Source organism: Mchenga conophoros, linkage group LG23 (genome assembly GCF_057382185.1).
Source record: "Mchenga conophoros isolate Kocher_MC1m ecotype Shallow Benthic linkage group LG23, M_conophoros_male_GT1.1, whole genome shotgun sequence".
NCBI lineage: Eukaryota > Metazoa > Chordata > Actinopteri > Cichliformes > Cichlidae > Mchenga > Mchenga conophoros.
This window is the reverse complement of record NC_140547.1, coordinates 27,924,388-27,951,498: the sequence shown is the minus strand read 5'-3', so window position 1 is coordinate 27,951,498 and position 27,111 is coordinate 27,924,388. Positions and strand designations below refer to the sequence as shown.

At 43.9% G+C, this 27,111-nt stretch overlaps 1 protein-coding gene across 1 annotated transcript; it reads right to left on the bottom strand.

Moving 5' to 3' along the window:
* Positions 1-33: 33 nt before the first annotated feature.
* LOC146547398 (kinesin heavy chain-like) lies at positions 34-27,111 on the bottom strand. Its single transcript, XM_085265186.1, has 26 exons — positions 26,467-27,111; positions 22,674-22,761; positions 21,796-21,869; positions 19,094-19,198; positions 18,749-18,797; positions 18,611-18,666; positions 18,263-18,350; positions 17,269-17,393; positions 17,063-17,167; positions 16,825-16,973; positions 14,066-14,214; positions 10,451-10,632; positions 10,021-10,089; positions 9,726-9,932; positions 9,478-9,630; positions 9,186-9,383; positions 8,985-9,102; positions 7,782-7,846; positions 6,646-6,755; positions 6,037-6,138; positions 5,893-5,953; positions 5,055-5,126; positions 4,877-4,981; positions 4,544-4,760; positions 3,697-3,808; positions 34-3,547 (listed from the first exon to the last, which is right to left on the bottom strand). Exons 1-25 carry the CDS (start codon positions 26,590-26,592, stop codon positions 3,720-3,722), a joined length of 2,862 nt encoding a protein of 953 aa, XP_085121312.1. The 5' UTR covers positions 26,593-27,111; the 3' UTR covers positions 34-3,547; positions 3,697-3,719.

The following is a 27,111-nucleotide window of genomic DNA, read 5'->3' as shown; positions in this document are numbered from 1 at the left end:
TTCTAATTTTGAAATGCACACAAAAAAAGCAAGTTAAATAGATTATCTTTATTAGATTTAATTGCATCAGTTGTAAGATATATATTTGGATACACGATGCTACAGCTAAAACAAAAAATGTACAACATGATGAGGTAAATGCATCCTGTACAGAAACTGCCCTCCCTGAGCATGCCTTTAACACAACAAGCTCTAGTCCATGCAGTTACATTCACTTATTCGTCGTCTGTGCTTGTTGCTGTCCTGCAACTAAGCCATTGCGAAAGTGTAACATTCTACAGCAACATCCACAGAAACAAAAGCAACTAGCCCGAAAGTCACATTGCACAACTAAGGCCCAGTCCTACCCGAGGCGTCAGCCTTATGTTCAGCAGGGTAGCAGTCAAGTGTGGCAGCACTCATCCAGCCCAATGACTGGTCGAATAGTGGCAGTCATCAAGCTCAATAACTGCCACTGGTCAAGAAGCTAATTCAAAGGGTGGGGGTCGTCATTAGAAGAGTAGCAGTCATCAAGCTTGACTGTAGGGTATCGTCCTCGAGCTTGATGACTGCTACTCTTTGATACCTAAAAGAAACTAAAATGGTAGACTATAACCAAAGAACAACTGTAATTAGGCCTTTTACACTGAGACAATAATGTACATAAAAATATGTTAAACAGGCACCATAAAGGAAAGCAGCACAAACGTCTAATGTACCACTAAAGGGTCAAGAGGCCTCGTTAAATTACAGTCTTGACGTTAAAAAAGAAAGTTACAAAGTCACAAGTCAATGTAGAGAAATGTGTTCATTTCTAAAGCTGGAGTGCTGTTTTGATGATTTCAGTTTTCTAAAGGCAAAAACTTATCCAGCTTATCCACTGAGATTTTAATTACTTTGGCCTGAGGGGAAAAACCTTTTTTCTGCCTTTGAATCTGTTTTTAAAGACTCTGACTGGCCAATCAGAAACTTTACAGATTGAGTGCAGACTATTACAACAATCCAGACACTGAAATTGTGTGGGGAGAAAAAATTTAAATCAGCTTTAAACCAGAGTTATAAACCAGGCTCATAGTCCTAGGAGCAACTGATTGGCTGGTCAGTGTTCCTCAAGAGCTACAGCAGCGCAATTTAATTGTATGAGATCCCTCTTTGCAAAACGACAAAAAAAGAAAAATCTTTTTGAAGCCCAGAGCATGTTTTCTAAAACCAAATCAAAGGGTTTCTTTTTATTGATTGTCACCTGTAATCAAACAAAAGTGTAAACACAAAAGTTATAAAATCTGGAAGACAAGACACATGCAAAGACAGTTGTGTGGAAGCATGTTTCTGCTGCCCAGCTCCAGCAACAACCTTCAACATCACCGAGGTTAGAAACTTAAAGGCCCTGCTTTGAAACAAATCACATCCATAAAAGTAAGCATGAAGCTACATCCTGCAGGCAGTTAGCTTAGGTTAAAATGGTGAAACAGACATTTTTATTTTAAGTTCTGTTTCCAGAAATAAATATTCCACTCACTGCATCTAAGTGCTTTGAACCTAGCATTCTCCCTCATGGATGCACTGGGGGCCACTCAGTGTTCTGTTCCTTGCCCAAAGACACTTTAACACGAACACAAGACAAGCCGGGAGTTGAACCACTGACCTTCCAATTAGTAGATAATCCACTGCGGTGTACATAATGACTTTTAACAGTGAAAGAACTACTCATCCAATAATACAATCAAATCCTAGATTCCATAGCAACCGACTTCCAGCCTTCTAGAATTTAGTGTTTGTAGTTTGTATTGTGCGTGAGTGGTCAAGTGTAGCCAAGTTATCGATGTGGCATGGTGCTATGTTCCTGACTGCAACTCGTCCATTCTGATGTTTGTGGGTTTACACATTTCCAAGGTCAATGTCATTCAACAGCAACTTGTAAAGCACTTTGAGGGCCCCGAAAAGCGCTATATAAATGCAATCCATTATTATTATTATTAACTTCCACCAATCAGAGATGTCGCTGTTTCAGTTAAGGATTGCGGGAAGAGTAGTTCTTCTCCGTTATATTATAAATAATACATTAATGTTTTATGTCACATGCCATCATTTTACAGTTTAGTAGCTTGTAGTGAGTCTGTTTTTGGTGGGTACAATTTTTTGGTCCATAGTTAAAATACTTCTAAAAAATATGGATGAGATTTTCAATTCAGGATCTGTAAATAAGTTGTAGATGTTTTCCAAAATATGCAGGTAGCATGCATGTTAGGGCTACCCAGCTAACAGCAGAAATCATCTTCAGGCATTGATGTAAATGAGCTGGGGCGCAATTTGCTGATTATGCGTGTTAAATTTTTTTGCAATGAGTTGTAGTTAACACACTTAGTGATTACACTGTCCATAAAGAGCTCGGAGCAATTATCAACCTAATGGTCGCCATTTAGGCTACGGAGTGGGATGAGGCGTTTATCCATAGTAAACTGTTGTCTTCGGTGTGACTGCCATTTTGGAGGGATGCTGCTGTAGCGTCAGCCACATAGGCCTAGAGACCAGGCAGCAATCATCTGGCAACCACTGGATCACAAGGGAAAAATGTGTATTTCCACCAACCTAATGACAAGTGGCTGTTTGCAAAGAGGTATATAGGGTACAGGACCAAAGATCTCTGTGATTGCCATTCCCTGGTCTTTATGCTAACCTAAGCTAACCGTCTGTTGGCTGTAGCTTCATATTGATCAGATACACTCGAGTGGTGTCACTTCTGTCATCATGACGACTGAGAAAAAAAGGAAAAAAGCAAGTTGTTTCCTAAAACGTTAAACAATACTTATCTAAAAACGGACACGTTTGCCTTCTCCTGTAAAGCTGCGCAAACCTAAAACTTAAGCTTCATTTCTAATACAGGGCCTCACTTATAAACTTCGAGCTTTTAATCCATCCATCCATCCATTCGCTTCCGCTTGTCCTTTTCAGGGTCGCGGGGGGCGCTGGAGCCTATCCCAGCTGTCATAGGGCGAGAGGCAGGGTACACCCTGGACAGGTCGCCAGTCTGTCGCAGGGCCAACACACAGGGACAGACAACCATTCGCACTCACATTCATTCGCACATTCACACCTAGTGACAGTTTGGATTATCCAATTAACCTATCCCCACAAGCTGCATGTCTTTGGACGGTGGGAGGAAGCCGGAGTACCCGGAGAGAACCCACGCAAACACGGGGAGAACATGCAAACTCCACACAGAAAGACCCCGGCCTGATGGTGGAATTGAACTCAGGACCTTCTTGCTGTGCGGCAACAGTGCTAACCACCGTGCCACCGTGCTGCCCTGTTGCATAATAACGACAATCTACCATCAGAAGATCCAGAAAACTAAACTTATAACAGCGAATGTGTTATAAACGAGGCCTCTGAGATCTACATTCAGCAAATTAAATATGTCTCATCAGTATTTACACAATGTTTGGATGGTGCTTCTCCGAGCGATGACAGTCTGTCGTGAAGGCCTCCCATTGGTGCTCCAAGAGGAGGGGCGTTGCTTGTGGATCCAGGTGGGGTGGTGAGCATGCACTGAGTTGTTTATGGTCGTCTGCAACAAGAGGCAAATCTCTGAGACTGTCTTATATCCAGTTTATGTGTAAGTGATATATTTGTTAACCGCCCCCTGGTGGTAGCCATGTGTAAGACAAGCAAAGGAAATTATATTTCGTAAAATGGAAAACAGATTTTTGCACTCACAGGATTATGTTGCTGTTGTGGGTTCAGTTGTTATGAATATCAACACCTCCGGCTCTGATGGAGCTGCAGATCGGGGAGGACAGTGGATGATGTCCGGGCCGGATAGGCTTTGCTGAAAACACAAAAAAGAGAACATCTTGATCCATTGGCTGATTTATCTTTCTCCCAGGGATCCATATTCAGGTCTGTTTTTTTATCCAGTGTTTTATTTTTTTGTTTGTTTGTTTCAAGTTTAAACCAGCTCAGATATTTCAATTTTTCTGGTTGAAATATCAACTGCAAAAGCTACTCTCAGAGGGATTGAATCCCTGACTGCCCTTCCCTGAGTATAGTTCTCCTGGAAGTCACTTCCTGTTAAAGTGGAGTTCTTCCCCACCTCAGTCACCAGGGTATAATCTGTACTATGAAACAGGTTTAAAATTGCAGTTTGACTTGGGCTGACTACAATCCCTCTCAGACAAATTGGAAAATTTTGCAAATATTTGAGTCAGATTGTGCTGATAAGCATCTATTTGCAATAGTGTTCTCAACACAAATGGCTGTAATCTGTGTTTTAAAAGCACAGCAACAAAAGCATCAGTGTCCAGGCCACAGAAACAATCCTGCCAATCAGCATGCTTTCAGCAAAACCAATTTAAATTGCTACTCTTTAGCGTAAAGATGGTTATTTAAACATATAGAAGTTATCTAGAAACACTATCACTCATTCGGAAATGTATTTGTGTCCAGGTTCAGCTACGGTGCTGGTGGCAGGTTTCACCCCTGTGTGAACCGGTCTTCTTTGTCCGACAGCTGTCACATGAGCACATCTATTTCAGTGAAATAATAAATGGAAGTAAAACCTCACCGATCTGTGCAGAGTATCCCCTCCTGGCCATGTTCTTGGCCCGCACAGCCTCTTTGATGCGGTCCACCTCCTGCTGGTAGCGCTTGCGGTCCCTCATGGCGTTCTCCTTGGCCTCCTTCAAGGCGTTCTCCAGCGCTTTGACTCGCTCGGCCGTGGCTCGCAGACGCTTCTCCAGCTTGGGCAGTTCGCAGCGAAGGTCTGCGTTGTCCCGGACCAGCTGAGGGCGGCGGCATGAAGTTACTGAGCATTATTTTATCGCACTGTATCTCACAGCGCTCAGCATTTCTGTTTTATAATATTTTTATGGATTCAGCCTCTGTATAGCAACCGTACCTGTTTGTGGACCTTAGTCAGCTGCTCCAAATTGTTCTCCAAGAATGAGATTTTCTGTTTCTGTGCAATGTTGCTGAGTCCCTCCTCACAGTCAAGCTCTGCACTCTTATAATAGAGGAAAATTACACCAAACTACATTAAACGACCAGTCGTATGTGTCAACAGTAAAAAGATCTACCTTCTTAACCCGTGCAGTGAGGTCCTGGACGAAGAGTTTGCGCAGGTTGTGCAGAGTTTGCAGCTCTTTGGCCTGAGTGAACAAGAAGGGAGTGAAAGCTGGAAGTTAGACCCACATAATAGTTCTGGGATTTACATTTTGCCAGAGGGTTCTTCCTTTTTAAAGTGAGTTCTTCCTCCCCACTGTCGCCAAGTATTTGCTCATAGGGAATCATCAGACTGTTGGTTTTTTCCTTTTAATTCAGTTCAGTTGAATTCATTTGTATGTAAATACTCTTAAATTAAATTGAACTGAATTAAAGATGTCATCAGGTTTATTCTACCATCGGCCAAACCTAGGGTGAAACCTGAAAAAGCCATGGTCATGTGAAGTGGGTGTTTTGAACGGCACTTCAGATCAGTGCTTCGTAAGCTCAACACAGCGTTGAAACACCAGTATCCAGCTTCCCATCCCTACTCAGGGTATTCAATTAAATTCTGTTCCATTTATACAGCATCAAATCACAGCCGTTTGAGGCTCGATCACTGAAACTCCCCTTTTTATGTAAATGTAAGAAAAAGAAGTGCACTTTTAAGAAATATGTCCGAACGACTCTTTGGGATGAAGTTGTGAACAGCTGGATCAATGAGATGCACTATACTAACAACATTTCTTTAATCCTCTGACTTGCCTCTATTCTCATTAAATATATTACAAAGCACTGTTTTTGAGTAAGCCTGCATTGGTGCAGACTTCCAGCAGTTTCTTTGCTTTGCTATGTGACTAAACAGACATCTAAGGTTAGAACAGCTGTGACTTCAAAGGTGAGAGTAGTTATGGGGCCATCACTGAGTCTCACCACAGTCTCCTCCAGACCCTTCAGGTCCTCTCGGGCCTGCTCCCTTTGTTCATTCAGCAGCCTGTACAGAAAACAGAGCAATAATCAAACCATGTGACACTTTTATTGTCTCAAATTAACTCTAAGATGCTTGTGTTCACCTACACGAGCCTCTCCAGCTTTGCATTCTTCTCCTGCTCCTCCGCCTGCAGTTTGTAGTAATCCGACATGAGTCGCTCCTGCTCCAGTAACAGCCCCTGATTTAGACTGAGAGGGAGAAACTGTTTTAATAAATACGCTCTCTAGTTTCAGAAAATGTGGTTTGGAATCGAAGCATGTTTAGTTGGAGGCTCTAAAGTTGCAGGTTGAGGCCTTGAAAGTCACTTTCTAGTCATGTTAACTCTTCTTTTGAAGCAGAAGCTGACTTTGAGCCCAGATCTTTGATCGCTTTCAGGCAGCAGCTCCTTGCTCGCACTTGTTCTCTGAGCTGCTTCTTCTCCTCAGTAGTCCCCCTTTGAAGACAACCTGAGTGGAAATCCCTACTCTGAGGGCTGAGGGGAATATTAAAATGGGTATATGTGTGTATCTGCTCATGGCCTGAGCTCGTCTGAAAAGATCAGGATTTGTGTAGAACGGTTTCAAACCTGAGCACATCTGTGGGTTTCCCTGTGATATCTCTCCCCTAATCTCCCATCGTCTCCCCCCTGCTGTGCTGTTACATCCTCAGAGTTGGTTTGTGTGCGTCAGTGTGTGCGTTTGCTGATGTTTTCTCACTCTCTGAGCTCGTCCAGCATCCTCTGTTTGTCTTCGATCTCATCCCGCAGGCGGCTGAGCTGCTTCTGATGAGCCTCCCTGTGGTTCTCCAGCTGCTCCTCCAGCGTTTTCTGAAGACATAAAAACACATTAGAGCTGAGGTTGGCAACATTATTCCCTCAGAGGACACTGAACAGAAACATGACGCACTAAAATAACCCTATGATAATCCCAAATCCATGATCCAAAATACAAGAGCTTCCTGTTAGAAGCTGCTCGTTTTTCTGGGTCAGTCTGGAGCACTTAAATACTGGATAAACCTATGACATGGACTGTGTTAGACTGTATTAGGTCTAACACTTTAAATCTGGCTACTTGGAAGTGTCTCAGCTACTAGTTAGCTAGTTAACAGTAACTAGTAGTTAACTACTAGTAGTTAACTACTAGTTACTGGATCTCCTGCCTTCAATCTGACCTGCAACATGAACAAATATGAACAAATGTCTTGAATCAACCCTCATGTCTTTACGCTTTACTTCCAAGCCGCCAGATTTTCTTTTTTTTCAATTGTTTTTGAGCAATAGTTCTCAGGCTTTCTGAAGCTCTTTCAAAGGTTTTATTTGGACATTGGCTGCTTTTTCACTCATTTGCAGTCCAGTGCTTGTACCTGATCATCTTTAGAAGCATTTTTCCAGCTGCATTTCAGCCAGTGGTGGTGGAGACCTTGTTAAAATTATCAACTATGAAAACAGAGAAGCACCATCAGATTTTGATACACCATGCAAAATCATCTGGAAAGCATATGATTGTCAACAGCTCCATTTTTCAGCGTGACAATGATCTCAAACACATTGTTAATGCAGTAAAAACACACAGTGGAGCACTATCAGTCATGGATCGGCCTCCCCAGAGCCCGGACCTCAACATTACTGAAGCAGTGTGGGATCATGTGGACAGAGAACAGAACAAAAGGCAGAAACATCCAAAGAAGAGCTTTGAATGTCCTTCAATAAGCCTGGAGAACTATTCCTGAAGACGACTTAAAGAAACAACAAGAAAGCTGCCTAACAGAGTTCAGACTGTGCTGAACTCTGTTAGGTTCCAGATTTTAATATTTTGTAAAAATCAAAATCAATTTTGTGCTGTATTTTTTTTACCTTGATGTCATCGTCTCCGCCCGCTCTGCCGATGTCCTCCTTCTCCTTTTCCTCGTGCATTTTCTCTAAAGACAGAATAATTGTGCTGTGTCAGAAACTGCAGGCAAATTTACTCACAAAGCTAAACTCTCAAACTTCAAACTATGAGATATTTTACTGAAAGACAATTTAAATCAAGACAAAAGACTTCCCACCGGGGGTCAAAACATAGACTCACAGACTCAAACACAACCAAAGACAAACCCTCACCTTCATAGCGTAGTTACTCAGCCCACCCTTTTTGTCAAATTCATCTTAATCGTAAAAAAAAAAAAAACCTCTGATGTGTAAGACTATATCACATCCATCGCCTGGATATGTCATAAGGTGACTGTGTTCTTCCACAAAAGCAAAAACCAAAGAAAGTGTAATGATGCTTGGAACGCATGAACACAGTGCACACACAATACACATGTGAAATTTGACTAATGTGGATGCAGGGGTTAAAGACGGCCTCAAAGGTTCAGAATGGCAGTTTAATGCACATTACTGGCAATTATTTCTTATGTGCTGCAGACTGACTGCATGGACACATTTGCTCAGTAATAATAAAATAATAAAATCCCACGGCCCACTTATACCTTCATGTGATGCGTTCATGGTGCAGATGCAAATGAAGTCGTAGTTGTGATACTTCAGTGTCTAGCTAGTGATAGAGCAGCAAATAATAATCATTATCATCATTATTATTATTATTATTATTATTGAGTAATTATTTTCACCACACAGCACTGATGCACCTGATCCTAAGGTCCCCCCGCCTGCCAGATCCCACTTTAGCCCCTGTGGTGATACTCAGACATAATATACTGGCCACTCGTGCTCAGAGCACCCTGCATGTTGTAAGATACAGTGTCGTTAAGTCCTAATCTATGTGATACTCCAGTGATGGATAAAGTTCAAATTAAAGACCTTCCAGTGCTTTCTTTGTGTGTAACTGAGGTATAAAGAAAACCTAAAAAACACACTGATTAAATAATGGTTATTGAATGAGTAACAACTAAAAGGATAAAGTGGTGTCTCATACATTAGAAACATCTTTGTCTTTGTTGTTTTGAGCTTTTCTTTTTTTCGGGGTGGGATGACATGTCAGCTGTGCTCATACTGCCTAACTGTATAAATGAGTCTGGTTTTTAAGAGTCTGTGGAGGTTTCTAGGACCGACCTTGAGCGTGCAGTTTGGCGAGCTCTTCGGTGAGAGCGTCCTGACTCTCCTCCAGCTGCCTTTTCTTCTGCTCCATGTTCTGCATGTAGTCGGTCAGAGACTTTATCTTGGCCTGATGCTGCAGGGACAGCAACACGTGACTGACACTCTACCAAACCCCAGGAGAACTCTGTTAGCGTGACGACGTCAGGTGACGCTTACCTGGGAGATGAGCAGCTGACAGGACGCCAGCTCCTTCTCGTTTGCCTGAATCTTGCGGTGGGCGTCGGCCTGGGCGCTCTCCAGCTGCTTGCTGCGGTTGACCAAAGACTTGACCTCGGACTTCATCTTGCTGATGTAGAGGCGAGCAACGGTAAAGTCCTCCTCCAGCGCCGAGCCGTTCCCCTTCATCTCTGAGCACTGAGAGGGAAGGAGGACGGGCCGGGTTAAAGGGTCATGTGTCTGTTTCGGGTAAGGTTGGTAAGGTTTTTGTCATGTGGACGTGGGTGCTCACCGCAGCCGTCTTGACATCGCTGGTGCCGATGATGGCACCGATGTCACTGAGGTCTCTCAGCAGAAGGTTGAGGACCTCGGCAGCACGCTTTCTCTGCAGGCCGTTTAGCTCCTGCAGCTGACTCACCTCCCTCTCAAGCACCGACAGCAGCGCCTGAGGATGCCGCCACAAAGACAGCCTGTCAGCATGCCTCTGCATCGCTGCACTTCATGTGTAATCGAGTAGTATTCAGGAAAGTCACGACCCACCGTCTTGTGCTGCAGCTTCTCGGTAAGCTGCACGTTGGCTTGGTTTCGCTCCTCCACCTCTTGGCTCTTCTGGTCGTAGTTAACTGCCAGCTCCTCCAGGGCCTGAAGCACCTCCTTCACCTCCTCCTTGGCTAGCTCGTTCTCCGTCTGCAGCCGGCACAGCTCCTCCTGGATCTTGTCATAGTCGCGTCGTGTTGACGCCAGCAGCTGCACAGATTTAAAAAAAAAAACACGTGTCAGAGGAAATACGCAGGCATGCTCTATCATTACTATTAACCTGAGCTGGGAGACAAACCTCTTCTTGATCCATCATCTGCTCCTTGAGTTTCTCCGCCAGCTGACTGTGTTGGTTAATTTCGTCATCCTGTCAGCGGCAATAAAATATACAGAGTTTCAGGAATTGTTTAAATAACAAGGGCAGTATGTGTACATGTAATCCCTGTGAGCCCAAAGCTCAGGCTTCAGACTGATCGAACACTCTTGGCTCTGTGGTTCATCATATAGGTATATATCAGCTATATGATATATATATATAGGCAGGTGGTTCACATATATGGTGAACCACCTGCCATTCAAATCTATTTTTATGAGGGGCAGCCAATCAGAAGGAAGGGGGAGGAGCTAGAACACTTTGTTCCAGACAGAAGATGAATAAAACCCATCCTGAGATAGCTTTATGTGACATGTTTACAATAAACCAGCTTTAGCCTCGTCCTGTTGCTCACCTTGTCATCCAGCTGTTTGTACAGGTTCCTTACGTCCTCCTCGTACTTCCTCCTCTCGTCACCGGAGACGGAGACACCTCCTCCGGCTGGCAGCAGGTTGTCGATGATGGGAGTGTTGTCGTACGGCTCGCCGCTCCTCTGATCTTTAGAGCTCTGCTGCTCCTCCTCAGGAACGTTCTCCCCTGCGATAGGAACTCACTTGTTAGATATTCTACTCATGCATCCATTATATTCACACATGTTAGTGTGACGACGTTTTAAACACTCTGATCGTGCCATATGTTGTGGTATGGTGTCACATCGAGTAGCACCATAGTTGTTACATCATGCCTCAGTGCGTCGCATCATATAATCTTAATTTTGTGGAAGAATTTTTAAATCACGATAAAAGTCTAAATACTGTAATAAGTGCAATAACTAAGCCTCAGTTTACGCATTTTGAAGTAACAAACCAGATGTTGATGCTCAAGCAGGCTTCATAAATGAAGTGGGAAGAAGGGTTCACCTCTCTGAAAAGAACACAGCAGCATAGCTTAGGGTCTGCAAAGATGCATCTGAACAAACCACAAATTCTCTTGGACGTTAGAGACTAAAGTGGAGACGTTTTACTGTAATGCACAAAACCAAATTAATCATCTGCAACGTGCGTGTAGGGTAGTAAATCCTGGCAGCAGTCCTTTAACATAAAAGGAACAATTGTTGCCTTGCAGTCAAGATAACACCAGGATACTGTAGTTTATCAAAGTAAATTAGATAAGTTATTATCAGATAATTAAAATAAACCTGATGCATTTCCTGAAACATCAGGTTTGGGGGCTGGCTACGTTTGTAAGCCAGCACACAACTTACTATTATTATTACTATTTTTACAATTCTGATGATTTTCCTTCAGGAGAAAACTGCATCAGTTATACTGACTGAGTGAAATCATGCTGACTTCACCAGTGTTTGTGTGATTATTGATTTTCTAACTGTGGGTTTGGTGATAAAAGCCAGCAGCTAATGAGGAGATGGAGCCGAGGACAGACTGAAGGAGGCGGAGAGCTGCTTCCTTTTAAACGGCAGGGCAGGAAGCCAGCGGCTGACTCAAACCACAAACACTGTATCAACATGATGTGTGTGTATGTGTGTGTGAGAGTGCTGCATTTACATGTCAGGAGCTTTGGCTGCTGCAGCTGAGCTGATTTGATGCTAAGGAGGGGGAGTGTTATCAGCATCCACAGGGGAATTAAACATTAAAATGCAACAATGGCCACAGAAAGAAAGGGGGAGGAGGGGGGTGAAGGCGGGGAGGCATTAAAGCAAAGAAAGGACTGAGAGGAGGAGGAGGAGTGGTTACTATGCAACAGAAATGGGGGAAAAAGGTCGAGGATGCTGTGAAGGAGACCCTGCAGTCTCAGCAGAGAGGGAGGAAGTGTGGTGGGGAAACACACACAGGCAGCGTGGCGTCCTTCATGGTGGGGTTATGCAGAATCTACAACATTCGGGCAGGACAAGGCGTGAGCCGATCAGACCCCACACATTATCACAGCGGCAGATTAATCTGAGCAGTAATTACATGTGATTTCCAGACGTCACAGACTGAGCATGTGCACACACAGCTACCTAAAAGAGCCTGTGCGGTTAATGACACTCGAGTTTCTCAGGCCGCCGCCCACTTTTTTTAAATTTCTGCTTGTTGGCATGCATGGAGAAAAAAACATTTTCTGTGTGTGTGTGTCACAGAGAGCATCTGACTCTCAAAGGTCAAAGGTCAAAGTCTCCTAAAAACAAAGTAGCAGCTACTAGTACACACCACTACTGCACTATTTAATCATCAGCAATTCATTTTAATCTCTGATAGCTTTAATAGGGGTTTTTCCTTCTCACTGTCACCAAATGCTTACTCACAGGGTGGGTGTCGTCTGACTGCTGAGGTTTTCTCTGTATTATTTTAGGGTCTTCATCTTACAGAATATAAAGTACCTTAAGGGAACTGTTGTTGTGATTCGTCGCTGTATAAATAAAACTCATTTTAAATGAACGTTCAAACGGTTTTAGAAAAAAGAGAAGGCGAGTTTTACTGGAATATTCGGCGTATCACTGTATAGCAAAGCATTCACAACGTCTGAACACAGAAAAATCAGCAACTCCTAGATTTTACTATGTGCATTTCACAGTTTGAGCTACAGCGGAAATTTAAATGGTTCATGTAAGATGAGAATTATTTTGTAATTTTACAGCCAAATATGACAAAAAGTCCAGACAGTCTGTAAGATACTCGGGTGATAAAGTGTCAAAGCTTTTCAACTTTTTGAAGCTGATGATGCTCCAGATTGGAGAGCAACAGCTCCTACAGACCAATCCAATCTCAGGAAAATAGCGTCACCACTCCTCAGGTCCTTCAGACCTCGGTGCACAGAGAAATAAGCAGACGAGCGGTGAACGAGTAGCCACGCTCTGCTAGGTATTCACATGTTAAGATGTAAGGAAAGGAGGCTGCTGATGATGTTCCACTTTGATTGCTTTCTGTGTTGTGAGTCATTACAAAACATCCATCCATTTTCCTCCATTTATCCAGAGTCAGGTCGCAGATTGCGCAGGTCTTTCCAGACGTCCTTTCCTCATCAACACAAGATGAAATATTTAATAACTCCAGTGACTTCTGGGTCTATCGAGGGTCTCTTCCCAGGTGGTACGTCTCCACCAGTTGGATGGGGTGCTCTGATATCCCCTTATTGTGGTTGTTTCTCATGTTGAGACGTCTCAAATAGAACGTGTTGAGCACTTTTTTCCTGCCTGGTGCAAGTTCAGCCTTTAATTTTAAAGTCTGCCCAAAGTCCTTACAGGTCTGGGTAAACCAATCTATCAGGCTTTGGAGGTCCCGCTGTGATACGAAATCATGGCACCTAAAGGATAGTTCAGGGGCGTAGGGAAGGAGATGCCGAACAGCGTCAGCACGAGAATGTAACCTTGCTGGATCTCTAACACTAAGGAGGCAAGGCAGAGGAGCTTCTTCTTCTGTTCTCCGTACCTCCTCTGGAGTTCTTGAAGGGTCGACGTGCCCAGAAGAACTCCAAAGAGAGGCGTCGAGGAGGCCACCAAACTACCTCTGGGGAGTCCAGCTTGTACCCACAACCCTGTTCTTTTAGTCACTACCCAGAGCTCATGGCCATCGGTGAGGGCTGGACCGTGGATCACTCGCCTGCTAAATCAAAAACTCTCTCTTGGCTCTGTCTTCACCACGACTGTCCATCCCACCCTTCGTCCACCTTCCCATCACACGTTCACAAAGCAGTTGCTGTAAAACTAGGGCCTCTTTATTAGCTTGGTAAACATCTCAGGCTGAGGTCTGTTAATCAGGACTCTGTAATAAGTCCCACCAAGCAGCAACTGTGCAACAGAAGGTGGGTTCCCTTTGAAATATCATTTATTTAAAGGTATAGAAATGAGTGCACAGGAAGCAGAAAGGCAGCACGTTAACTATTCATAACTTACTGTGGAGCTGTACGATACAACAACAATGTATGTTTGTCACAAAAACCCAACATCCCACTGCGTAACCACCGATCAACACTCAGGAGCTCACAGCAGCTGTTTCCTTTAATCAGCCCTTGCAGGCCGCTTTAATCTCACCGTTTCTCCAGCGGTTGAGTTCAGCCTCCAGCCTCTGGATGATGCTCTTCAGGTTCTTGTTCTTCTCCTTCTCCTTCTCGTATTTCTTCTTCCACTCCTCGGCCGTCAGCTCCAGGTTCACAGACACTGTGTTCTTGATGGTCTTCGCTCTGAGCGGACACAGACAGTAAGCATTAGTCTTTTAATTAATCTCATCGTGCCTGATTGTTAGACTTCTTCTCTGGACTCTATTGACAGTTTGTTCCAGCTCATTGAGTTAATATAGTAATCGAATCAAAATACTGAGCTGAACTTTAAGTGTGGTTCATCTTACAGTAATGGACAGGGGTTAGATTGGGATTAAGTTTTAGGCATCAAATTCCACCTTTATGTTCCACATTCATGTAACATCTATTAAAGTGTGTTTGATTCAGCAGCTTAAATCAAAGAAAACTAATAATCTGGTGACTTCTTTGTGATTATTCCTGCTGCACAGCTACACAGGATCTCAGTCTTCCCCTGCCCACCAAATGTCAAGTTAACCCCTGATTACAATGATTAAAAGCAACATTTTCAGGTTTATTTTCCACTACTTAGTTTCTACTTCTTTAAAAATCATCTGCTGAAAACAAGAGCTTACAAAAAACCCCACACAGGCAGGAATTTGATCATCTGACCATGCAAGTTTGCAACATTCAGCATGATCAGATGAAAGTAGTCGGAGCATCCAAGAGTTTACGCCTTTTTTCCCTTTTCCCTGCAGGTAAGCATGTTTTTGCTGTCTTAGTGGAAATAAAGCAACACATTTTACAGCTGTTTCTGAGTGTGTTTTCTACCTTTCCACCTAATACAGTCACTTCCACATGCTACATGTGTGAGTCTGCTTTCTCCCAGAGGACCTCCGCCCCTCTCGATCTTTCCTCTCATGATGGAAATCTCCTAATTAATTGAATTTCCTCTTAGCCGAGGGCAGATGGTTGCACAGTAATCAGCCTCTGTGACACTGCTCAGTCTGAACTCACTGATCAAGGCTCAGTGGATTTCAGCTTGATTTTTAAAATAAATGATTACATCGCTGCTGTCGAGGATCTTTACAGACGCGTCACTTTTATGAAACTGTAACATCTAAAGAAGTGAAGCAGATGAATGAAATGTGCTTCAGAATGAAGTGTGAGGAAAAAACTGTGTAGAAAATAGAAAATGTTCATTATTCTCAGTTTTACATGACGTGAAAACAAGAAGGCGGCAGTGTCGGAGTCTATAAATAAGAATAAACCCAGATGCACAGCGGGAATCTCAGAGCCATCTGTTTGCTAGTTTGCACCAAATGAGTCACCGTGTACCTTCGCAGATGGACTGGATACACTGATACTCTCCCACAAACACAAACAGCAACTCTGTGTTTGATTCAAAACTGACTTTAGCTTTTTCTTTTGTAATTGTTACGTTTTTCGTTTGCAGAAGTGCAAAAAATTTGTCTTGTAGCTATTTGAGGATCCAGTTTCCTGCTTCGTAACAGCTGTATGTGAGGAAAGGTTTATATAACCTGAGTCAGACTTTCTTGTCATTTTTAAGGTGGTCTCGAGCAACAGTTCTCCAGGCTTTCTGAATGTCTTTGGCTGTTTTTTAAACTAATTTTCAGGCTACATCCACATGTACCCGGGTATTTTTGAAAACGCAGATTTTTCTATGCGTTTGCACCTTTCGTCCACACGTAAACGCCGTTTTTGGTCACTGAAAACTGAGATTTTCCTGCCAGGGTGGAGATTTTCGAAAACTCAGTTTTTGCATTTAGGTGCGGATGAGGAAAACAGAGAAAACGCAGGTCAAAGGTTTTTTGACGTCACACTGTGCGCCACGTTATTGTTTCGGTGAAATGAATTTCTACAATGGCGTACTTAGACAAAATACTGTTAATTGTACTCTCTGTAGTGTTTACATGCTTACATATACACACACAGTTTCTGTCCCTCCACACATAGTACTCAGCCATCTTTGTCTACTCTTTCGCACCCAGGCTTCTAGACTTCTGATTGGCCAACATTTCTACACAGTTAGGAATATATCGCCACCTGTTGCTTTGGCACGTTCCTAGCAGCGTTTTCCTTCGTTTTTGCGTTTATGTGTGGACGGGATTTTTTTTTTTTAAACAAAAACGGAAAATCTCCGTTTTCAAAAATACCCGTGTATGTGTGGACGTAGCCTCAGTCTAATCATAATTTGCTCCAATTTCTTTGGTTGAATCTGTGAAAAATACCAAAGATAACACAGTCTGACAGGCATAAACTAGTATTTTTGGATCAACAAGGTGATTCCCAGAGAGCTATTAGCTAAAAACTTGACATATATGAGCAGTGTGTGCAGTGTGGCCTTAAAAAATTAGAGGAAACTGGACAAAAGAAGAAGTGGGACAAAAAGTATCTGAAAGTATGTGGCGGATGTGGTTCCACTGCATAGGAGTAGAGGTGCAGTGGGTTCGGGGAGCAGTACCAGGGAAGGGGCAGGGTAGTTGGAGGTCTTTGATGAACATAGCTATGAAGGAGGAAACTTTTTTTGTGTTTCTCTTCCTCTGTTAAAAATATGAGGTGGTTGTGGTTACTTCAGATGAAACTGTATATGGTGGTACGTAAAATCTTAGCTGTTTAAAGGATGAAAGACTCCTTTTTAAAATTTCTGTTGTTTTTTTTATGCATTAATTATGGAAAAAATGGAAAAAAGAAAGTAAAAAACATTGCCCTGTTTTGGCACTGAGTACATTAGACATAAGAGCTCGCAGATACCTCTGTCCAAACATGAGCGTGGACTTGGTCTCGGCCTCGTTGTAGATGGACGGTGAGCAGCAGATGATGATGGTGGTGCGACAGTTCCCTCCCAAGGAGTCCTGCAGGATCCGAGTCATCTTACTGTCTCTGTACGGCACGTGGGTTTTCTGAAGAAAAGAAAATACAGCTGTGCTGAGGTTTTCTAATATTTCATACTTCTTCACTTACATACGAAACAGAAGTGGGATGGACTTACGGTGCCCTCAGCCAGAGCTGAGATGACGTTTCCCAGCGCTGAGAGAGATTTGTTGATGTTCTTTGCCTCGTCCAGCACCGCCCCCTCAGCTCCCGTCTTGCTCACCTGACCAAACAGCGATCGAACAGGTTATCAATCAGCTTTACAGCTCAGGAAAGTCTTGAAGCAAACCCTAACGACACGTTTCTGATCTCGCTTGGACCAACCTTCTCGCTGCCAGCCAGGTCGACCAGGTAGAGCTTCCCAGACAGCTTCTTCTCCGTCTCTACGTTTTCCTGCTTTATGTTGATGAGGAAGATGCTGTGGCTGCGAGAGCTGTGCTCGTTCATGTCTACAAAATTAAGCAAAAAAATCATTACAACCGCAGAAAAGAAACCAGAAAAGGCTTTTTATCTTCTTTTAAGATTTCAGGTGAAATTAAAACATTTAAATCTAGATATTGAGGTGTTTCTGCCTCCTTAAGAAGTTTCAGGAGCTGTGCTAAAATCCTGACTTTTAGGGCTTTGCCGCTAACTTGATGGATATTAAGAGGTTAAAGGACCTTTTGTGTTTATTCTGGGACTCCATAAAAATAGTTTTGAACAATTCCCAGCTTCTAACGAAGCAGATTGGCTGCCCCTCGCCTAACTTCCATAAACACAGAACCTGTTGACTTTAAGCGCCACCTCCTCCCACCACCTCAGCCTGCAGGGATGAGCAGAGCGAACGCGTCCATCAACACAAAGGAAGAAGGTCATCATCGACTTCAGGGAGAAACTGCCCCTACCCTCCTCAATATTAAAGGTGACTGCATGGCGATGGTTTCCTCTTTCAAATTATGGGGCCTTATATCACTGTGGACCTCTCCTGGTCAGAAGACACAGTTACAGTGCTGAGGAAGGCCCAACAGTGACTCCACCTCCTGTAGAGTTTCTCGGGAGGAACAAACTGGAGGTGAAGCAGCTGCTGATGCTGTACAGCTCCACCACAGAGAGTCTGTGTGGATAGACCAGCTGCTCTACAGTGTGAACCAAAATCTGAGGAATGTCTCAGCAACTTGTCGAATCTATGACGATTCACGACAGCTCTGAAGGCAACAGAAGGTCCCAACATGATACAGGCAAGGTGTATCTAATAAAGTGGTCAGTGAGTGTAGAAATGAATACCAGGAAACCTTTTAAAAATGTGCCGCTTTTGAAGCAGACATATAAAAATACGTACTGGTCACTGCTACATGCCGATTGGATTTGCCCTCATCGATGACGTCCATCACCTCCTCTGGACTGGACACAAAACGCTCAGTGCAGCCCTGAAAAGGAGAATCATGACCTGCAGCAGCCAGTGTGGACATGAGCATCGATTACAGGATAAAGAAAAGACCGAAAAATCGCAGTTTTAAGGTTTTTAGGTGTACTAAACCTGCACACACGACTAAAACGGTAACTGAATCATTCGTTCATCTAAAATTAAACATTCGCTGAGTTGAAGCTCCAGCTCAGGCACACGGGGAGATTAAATATATAAACCTCTTCACATGACTGTGTCACAGCTCTCGCTCAGCTCACAAACCTTCACATAGGGCACTCTGTTCTTGTCTTCGTGGACGGAGAGGTTCGTCTTTGACACTTCAGACAGAAAAAAGATCACAAAAGTCACAGTTTAAGAAAAACAGACTGCTGAGTGCTTCAGATAAACAGCCTCTCTTACCATCCAGCAGGTCTCGGATCTTGTCCAAGTAGATTTCAAAATAAGAGACCTGCATAGAGAAACGCATCTGTCTCACAAATCTAAAAACTTTTAATTCATTGCCCTGAACATGAATTCATCTTCCTCACTTTGTCAGATTTAAGGTCTTTACTGCACCGTAAACTCAATCATTTACCTTTTATTTCACATAAAACATTTTTGGGTTGTGTGTGCTTTTCCTTTCACAGACTTTGTTAACAAACATCTCAGAGACGGCCACAGGCTGCAGGTCTCCAGTGCAGCGGCTCACACCTGACATTTAGTTCATTTTTCAGGAGGTAAACTGTGAATGACTCCTGTTCTCACCTTGATGTGGAACTCGAGGTTCTCGTCCATCGAGTAGATGTGGTCGAAGATGTCGCGGGCGATGCGAGGGATGATTCCCATCAGCTGCGGGTCATGCAGTTTGCCCTGAACACAACAACAGTCATGTGTTATACTACAGCGATGCAGTTTTTGCAGTCAAATCAAATCAAATCAAATCACTTTTATTGTCACATCACATGTGCAGGTACATTGGTACAGCACATGTGAGTGAAATTCTTGTGTGCGAGCTTCACAAGCAACAGAGTTGTGCAAAATACAATAATGTAAACAAGCAAAATACAAGAATGGCTACATCTGAAACTAATAAATATATGTACAATATATAATAGTATATGCATTTCTGGATGTGTATACTAAATATTTTTCTACGTGTGTGTGTGTGTGTGTGTGTGTGTGTGTGTGTGTGTGTGTGTGTACACATATTTTACAAATCAAATAGAGTAAACAATAAATAAAATATATAAAAATATACAGAGTTGAATATGTGCAAAACAAGTGGCATTTATATACAGTGTGGAGTGCATAATGTTGAAGTTCCAGTAGTGAAGCTGAGGTGTCTATGACGTGTTCAGCAGTCTGATGGCCTGATGGAAAAAGCTGTCTCTCAGTCTGCTGGTACGGGACCGGACGCTGCAGAACCTCCTTCCTGATGGAAGTAGTCTGAACAGTTTATGGCTGGGGTGACTGGAGTCCTTGATGATCCTCCCCGCTTTCCTCAGGCAGCGCTTCCTGTAGATGTCTTGGAGGGAGGGAAGCTCACCTCCAATTATCCGTTCAGAGCACCGCACTACTCGCTGGAGAGCTTTGCAGTTGTAGGCGGTGCTGTTGCCATACCAGGTGGTGATGCATCCAGTGAGGATGCTCTCAATGGCACAGCGATAGAAGGTCCTGAGGATGCGGGGGCTCATGCCGAATCTTTTCAGTCTCCTGAGAAAGAAGAGGCGCTGCTGCGCCTTCTTCACCGTTTTGTTTATGTGTACTGACCACGTAAGATCCTCAGCCAGATGTACACCAAGGAACCGGAAGCTGCTCACTCTCTCCACAGCAGCGCCGTTGATGGTGATGGGGGTGTGTACTTCTCTGCACCTCCGGAAGTCCACTATCAACTCCTTTGTCTTTGCGACGTTGAGGGTGAGATGGTTGTCTTGACACCAGTGGGTCAGGGCGCTGACCTCCTCCCTGTAAGCCGTCTCATCACCGTTGGTGATAAGACCCACCACTGTAGTGTCGTCCGCAAACTTCACAATGATGTTGGAGCTGTTAGTGGCTGTGCAGTCGTAGGTGTAGAGTGAGTACAGGAGAGGGCTCAGTACACACCCCTGTGGAGCACCAGTGTTCAGTGTGACGGGGGATGAGGTGATGCTGCCCAGTCTGACCACTTGGCGTCTGTCAGACAGGAAGCTAAGGATCCAGCTGCAGAGGGCGCTGCTCAGTCCTAGATCCTGCAGTTTCCTGTCCAGCTTTGAGGGAACGATGGTATTGAATGCTGAGCTGTAATCTACAAACAGCATTCTCACATACGTGTCTCTCTTCTCCAGGTGTGACAGGGCAGTGTGTAGTGTCAGGGCTATGGCATCATCAGTGGAACTGTTGTGGCGGTATGCAAACTGTAGAGGGTCAGTCTTTTTCATGTGTGTAACATGGCTCTTTAATGCTGCCATATGTTGAGGGTGGTAAATACATTAGAGGGTTTCCTAGGCAACCGGAGCCTGAAACGTCCGCTGGTGACCAACAAATGGTGACTATTTTCTCGTTCTCGTTTCTCTTTCCTCTTAACTCCCCAAACAGCTCCAGCATGTTGCCGTGTTTCTTCCTGTTATAAACGGCGGGTTATTTTTACCCACAGTCCCCAACTGCTTGCTCACAGAGGATGTTGCGATATAAAGCATGTTGAGTTGACTGTTGTCATGACCTTGTGCTATATGATTTAAACTGATTTTCATTGTTATTAGCTGAACAGGCGCGTTGCAAAGAAAGTGCATCCTCTGTCAGTTCTAAGGTTTCACGTAGCAGGACAGTTTACATTTTACTCTAGAATATTTTGGTATCGAGACGAATTCATGGTCGACTCAATGGCTGCAAGGTACCCAGGTCCTGGGGCTGCAAAGCCCAATTTTAAAGCCTTTTTAAATGAAGAAATTTAAAAAAGAACATCTGGGTTCAGAAGTGGACTTAAAAGTTTGACTTAAAGAGGGTGAAGCAGAGATCAGATCAGAGAATTAAAACCAGGCTTGAGGATTAGACTCCGAGCTGAAGTTACACTGGTGACATGTCGAAATGACGAAGAGCTCCTCTGACCATTTTCTACTCATTCAATTTCACTCCTTTAAAACACACGCTGAGTTGGACGTGATGATTAAAGGCTTTTCCAAGATGTTAACCTTACCAGCTTTTGATTCCTTGAATCCTACCCCTCGCACGAGCCTGAGTGGGTTTCCTGTTGGCAGTAAGCCTGTTACACAACGCCCGCTGTGCTCTAATCCGCCAACTGTTTGAAAGTTCCAAATAAAAGTCACCGCACGTCTTTACACAAAGGGCTTTAGAGAGTATTTGCTGTCACTTTGATAGTCTTTAGTCACCTTTATGTAAAAAAGCTGTAACTTCAAAGGAATGAAACCCCTCTGCAGCTGACATCTGGTCACTAGGGTTTAAGAGCACACATGATCTAATGAGCGTCTTACCTCCATGGTGTGGGTCTTCCCGGAGGACGTCTGCCCGTAGGCGAAGATGGTCCCATTGTAGCCGCCCAGCACATCTGGAGTAGCACAAAGACACAAGGGTGCAACAACACAGTCAGACACAGTCAGACACAGTCCAGCCCGCTTCTCCGGTAAATGAGCACTAAACCTTCACAGTTATAAACACTAGCGCATCCATCTACTGATGCTACCTGCAGAGATTTTTCAGAGGCTATACTAGAAACCAGTAACTGTACGCTGGGTTAAAGGACATTTCAACTCCTAAAATGCATCTAGAGGAGAGAGGAGGCTGGAAGAGAAGGACGCACAGGTGTGTCCTGTGCAGAAGTGCTTTTACCTTCAGTGTATAGGAGGTGTGGCGTGATCAGGATGGACAGGATTAGAAATGATCAGGAGGACAGCTCGGGGTTTGGAGACAAAGTTAGAGAGGTAAGTGAAGGTTTGAGCATGTGCAGAAGAGGGACAACCCATATGATAGACGAAGGATGTTAAAGATGGAGCTGCCAGGCAGGAATGGAAGAAGAAAATTCATGGATTCGTGGCATACAGCTGGAACATATAAACCCTGGTGGGAGGAGACATTTTTAAATAGCTGGCCTATGAATACAACTCTAACATATTACATGTACATATGCATACAATATCTAATAGTAATGATGTAGTTTTACTGCCTAAAAATGAATGTCAGCCCCCCAAAACTCCAGCATCAGCCCTGCTGCTCCGGGAAACACTCATTTCCATGGCTCCATTATGTAAAGCAACAATGAAAAAGGATGAAGAGCAGATTAAGTTTGTGTGCAGATGTTCGATAGATGACGGTTACATAAAGAGCTATGCTTCCTCAGTTTAAAGCTTCTTACCTTTCACTATCTGCTTGGCACACTGGTCGTACACTTGCTCCTGCGTCGTGTTGGGAGGCAGCACGCGGTCGAACACGTACGGTTTGCCCTGATTCACAATGACAAAGACAAAAACACACAGCGACAGGCTTCAGAGTCATCGCAGCACCGAACACAGCTGTTCCCAGTCGCCCGTGATATTTAAAACATGATTCACCAAACTGTATCAATAATGCAGATATACTGTTAGAAATAACCAGATAAGGGGGTTTGGCACGAAGATTCAAACACTCTGGGAAAAGGATGCAAACATGGATACAAAGACCGCCGACTTGTTTTGCTTTATTTTGAATTCTTTGTGACCCACCAGTCACTTCATTAGGTACACTCGTTTAACTGCTCGTTAGCTCAAATATTTAAGAGTCTCTGATGAGTCTCAATTTCTGCTGCAGCATTCAGATGGTAGGGTGACACTCTGAAAGCATGGATCCAACCTGCCATTGTATCAGCGCTTCACACCGCCGATGGTGGCGTAATGGTGTGGGCGGATATTTTCTTGGCACACTTTTGCACGATGTTTCCAACAACATGTTGAATCTGTGCCATGAAGAATTAAAGCAGCTCTTAAGGAGAAACGAGGAAGGTGTACCTAATAAAGTGTCTGTTGAGTGAATGAGTTTGGGCTTCTTTTGAGGTTTTATTGTCGTTCCTGGTGTCGTTGGATTTCTGGGTTCCTGTGTTCTATGCTTTCTTTACCGTAGCCTTTATTTCCTGCATCACGTCTTTGAATCGAGTGGTGATTTTTCACTTTTGGATCTCGTGTTTCTGTCAATAAGCTTCCACAGTGTTTCCCCAGCTGTTCCTCCCTGAGTCTTCCTCTCATTTATATACTTATACATATATATAAGCATATACTCCAATCAAAATGCTGATGGAGTTAATTCTATACCTGCTGCAAAGGACAAAGAAACTGAACTTCTCCAGTTTATGGACAAAAAAAGATGGTACTTGTAGCTGCCTCATTAGAGGATGTTTCTGTGGACATGCGTGATTGGTTGCTTTGGATTTTGGATTCAGAGCTTTAACCTATCAGTTTTCATCCTCTCTCTCTTTATCGGTGCAGCTCGAAAATGGGTGAAGCTGGGCCAGAAATCTCTACCATTTCTTCAAAATGCTCCAGTAACTGCCATCCATCATTCATCCAGCTCCTGACTCCTGCTCTAAGGGGAAAAGCCTCATTCCCGCTGCAAAAACGCCACCCTCAGCACTTGGAGGCAGCGGCAGCAGCACTCCGAGCCCCCAAAATACAGCAGAGAAACCCCTGACACAGACAGTATCCGGGTGTGTTTGTCGGTAATGTGCTTCTGCTCTGCTGATTGATGGCACGAGGCGGTGGTGCGCAAGTTTGTCCTGACAGAGGAGAAAGTGTTGCTGGGCGATTAAAGCAACTCCACGGATAACGGAGGGCTGCTGATGGAGGTGACACATCTTCGTCTTCAGTCACCCTCTCTCTGCAGCAGACTTTACAGAAAAATTCACCTTTTTCTTTAAGATGGTAGGGTCACAGAGAAAGCACAAATCTGATGTAATCTGACGTAAAAAGAAAAACTATGTACAAATAAATAAGAATGAGGTACCATGAGGTACAGGCTCACTAAGAATAAAAAGAACATGTTTTCAGAGGTCCTGTACAAAATAAACGCGGGTGTTTCTGAAGCGTCAGAGCATCAGGTGATTGAGGTCGGATCCTTTTAATAAGAGATCTGAACTGTTCAAAAATATTGAGGGAACACATGATCATCACAGCATGACTCGCAGTCAGTTAAACTCCAGGGATACCACTGTGCCTTTTTAGGAAGCAGAAACCAGTGTGGGTCCATTTCAGCAGTGACAGCAGGTGCAATGGAGAGACCGATTCACCCCAGGTTGCACAGGTTGTCCAACTCCTCCACCGAAGAGTTTTTGAACCAGTCTCCAGAGTGTGGAGGTCAGACGGACAGTGCTGAAGAAGCAAGGGGAGCGCTGCCAGAGCCCTACGAAATGACCCCCACCTTGCTCCTCGACTACGTGTTTCAACCACAAACTGTCGGAAACAGACTCTGTGAGGGTAGCGCGAGGCCCTGACATCCTGTAGTGGGACGTGTGCTCACAGCCCAGCGTCGTGCAGCTCCAATGAACGAGCAGGTCCACCTGTGAGACCTTTAGAAATGAGAGCAGACTCATACTGAGCACGTGCGACAGACGTGGAGATGCCTGCAACACCATGCAGCAGGACCGGTTTGGCAGTGGGTCAGTGACCTTCATCACCTGCATGAGGTTAGGTTGTGACACTAATTCACCCTGCCACTAATGAAGTAATTGTTCTGTAATTAAATGGGATTTCAGTGTATTTTATTTATAATTATTATGCAATTACATTTACCTACAAATACTTAAAGGTGATAATTATTCTGTAATTACCGCGTTATTCTCTGGCAATTTAACAGAAATGCCAACAATATTTGCCCACCTTATATCATAAGTATGCTGTACTTTTTGAGGGGCAGGCCATATCATGCATATTATACTATATATTATATTACACAGTACTTACATTCACTTAAAAGTACTTACATTTACAAATTACTCATGCAGTACTTAAATAGACTCAAAAGTAAAAATGACTGATGCGAAAATTACATTTACCTAAAAGTACCAAAAATTACTTACGCAGCATTTAAAAGAACTTAACATTACTCACATAGTACTAAATTTACTTAGTTGTTCCTGTAAAAACCTGATTTGATACACATGTATTCTAATGTGCCTACCTTTAAATATTGGTCTGTAAATAAAATTATACTATAATTTCTAATAACATACTGAATCACACACTTAGCAGCAGGCTGTATTATAAAGTGGCTTTTGAAGGAGGCAGTGTCTATGCTGGCTTACGTCTGGCTATATATACAGTATAGGCCTATCAACATGTAGGACCAGTAGACTCCCAGCTGTCACTGGTCTTTTAAATACCTCACTATGTATTTATTTGTGTGTGATTTCTGCTGACTGTATAACAAATAAAAATATCCTTGATTGTCTGCAGAGGAGGGCCATAAAGTCCCCCACATGCACCCACATCAGGCCTAATACTGGTGCAGTAGGCCTAGGATTCCTACTGATGGGTATAGGCACTTCCCATAGAGCTGAATCCAACTGAGAACCACTGAGATGTTACATATGAGTGCATCAGACAGTTTTGATCAGTTATAATAACATAAGTAACATCATACAGGTGTAAAGAGGCAGTCTTTATAGTAAGTAAATATTTCCAAGCTGCTGTAATGCTCCTCTGTACCACCAAAGACTTACTGCGTATTTGGCATTAGGTAGAGGTGGATGGATCGATCCATATATCGACAGTATCGATACCAACGCTAGTATTGGCGCCAGATCGATACTAGCGCAATAGGATGCTCCTCTGTTGCTTCTATCTTCTAAGTTCAGTATGAAGCCTACTGATTCATATTAAATTATTTATACATATTTTTTGTGAAAACGAAACAAAAAACCCCAAAAAACCTCAAATATGCGCTATGAAAAATGTCTTAACCTTTTTTATTTCTATTTTTTTATAGCCCATAGTACATATAGTACAAAATGTTTAAGTTAAAACAGTATCGATATTAGTATCGGTAATATCGATCACAACGAAATTTGCAGTATGGCTCAGCACTCGTGTCTGGTCCGCAGGTGTCTTTTCCTTTAAATCACTGGGCGCGCACACATACACAGGTAAACAGCATTGAGGTGACAGCAGTGTGTGCAGACTTGCCGTTATGACCACGGTGTCGTCCTCTTTGAACTTGGGGATGTATTTGTCTCCTCGGGTAATTTCGGCCTCGTTCAGGGGCCTGAAGCGGCACATCACTCTCACCCCGCACTCCGCCGCGTCTGCCATGGCTTCTGCTGCTCCTACCAATGTTTACACCGCCCCCTCTGTCCGGTGGTGCCCAAAGGGAGGTTTAGGGACCTCCAGTGGGGCCTGGTCGGTTTAGTCTCTGTAGCTAGTCGAGAATTTTCCTGTTCTAAAGAAGGAGTGTCACATCTGTGTTCAGAGGAATTCAGCAGTAGGAAAGTTCCTCCAGCTTTTTAGCCGATGCGCAGGGCGTCCTTCATCTGAGCCTCCTCCGCTGCGCCATGGCCAAAGCGGACAAACCGCAGTGCTGCGTCTCGGATTGGAGCTCGGACTGCGGTGGAGCTTACAGGCCTCCTCGCCCCGCGGCTGTGGCATCGACAGCCGCGCGGAAACGTGGCGTTTTTACTAGGTTGTCAACGGCGGAGGAGGACTGAGCGGGGAGCTGTCCGCTCTGCAGAGACACCGAGTCCGGGGAGGGTGTGCGCGCACACAGCCGCATCGTCCTTTACCGGTGATCGGGGCGCGCGCTCGCACGATTTCGCGGCGCGTGTCTTCACCTCA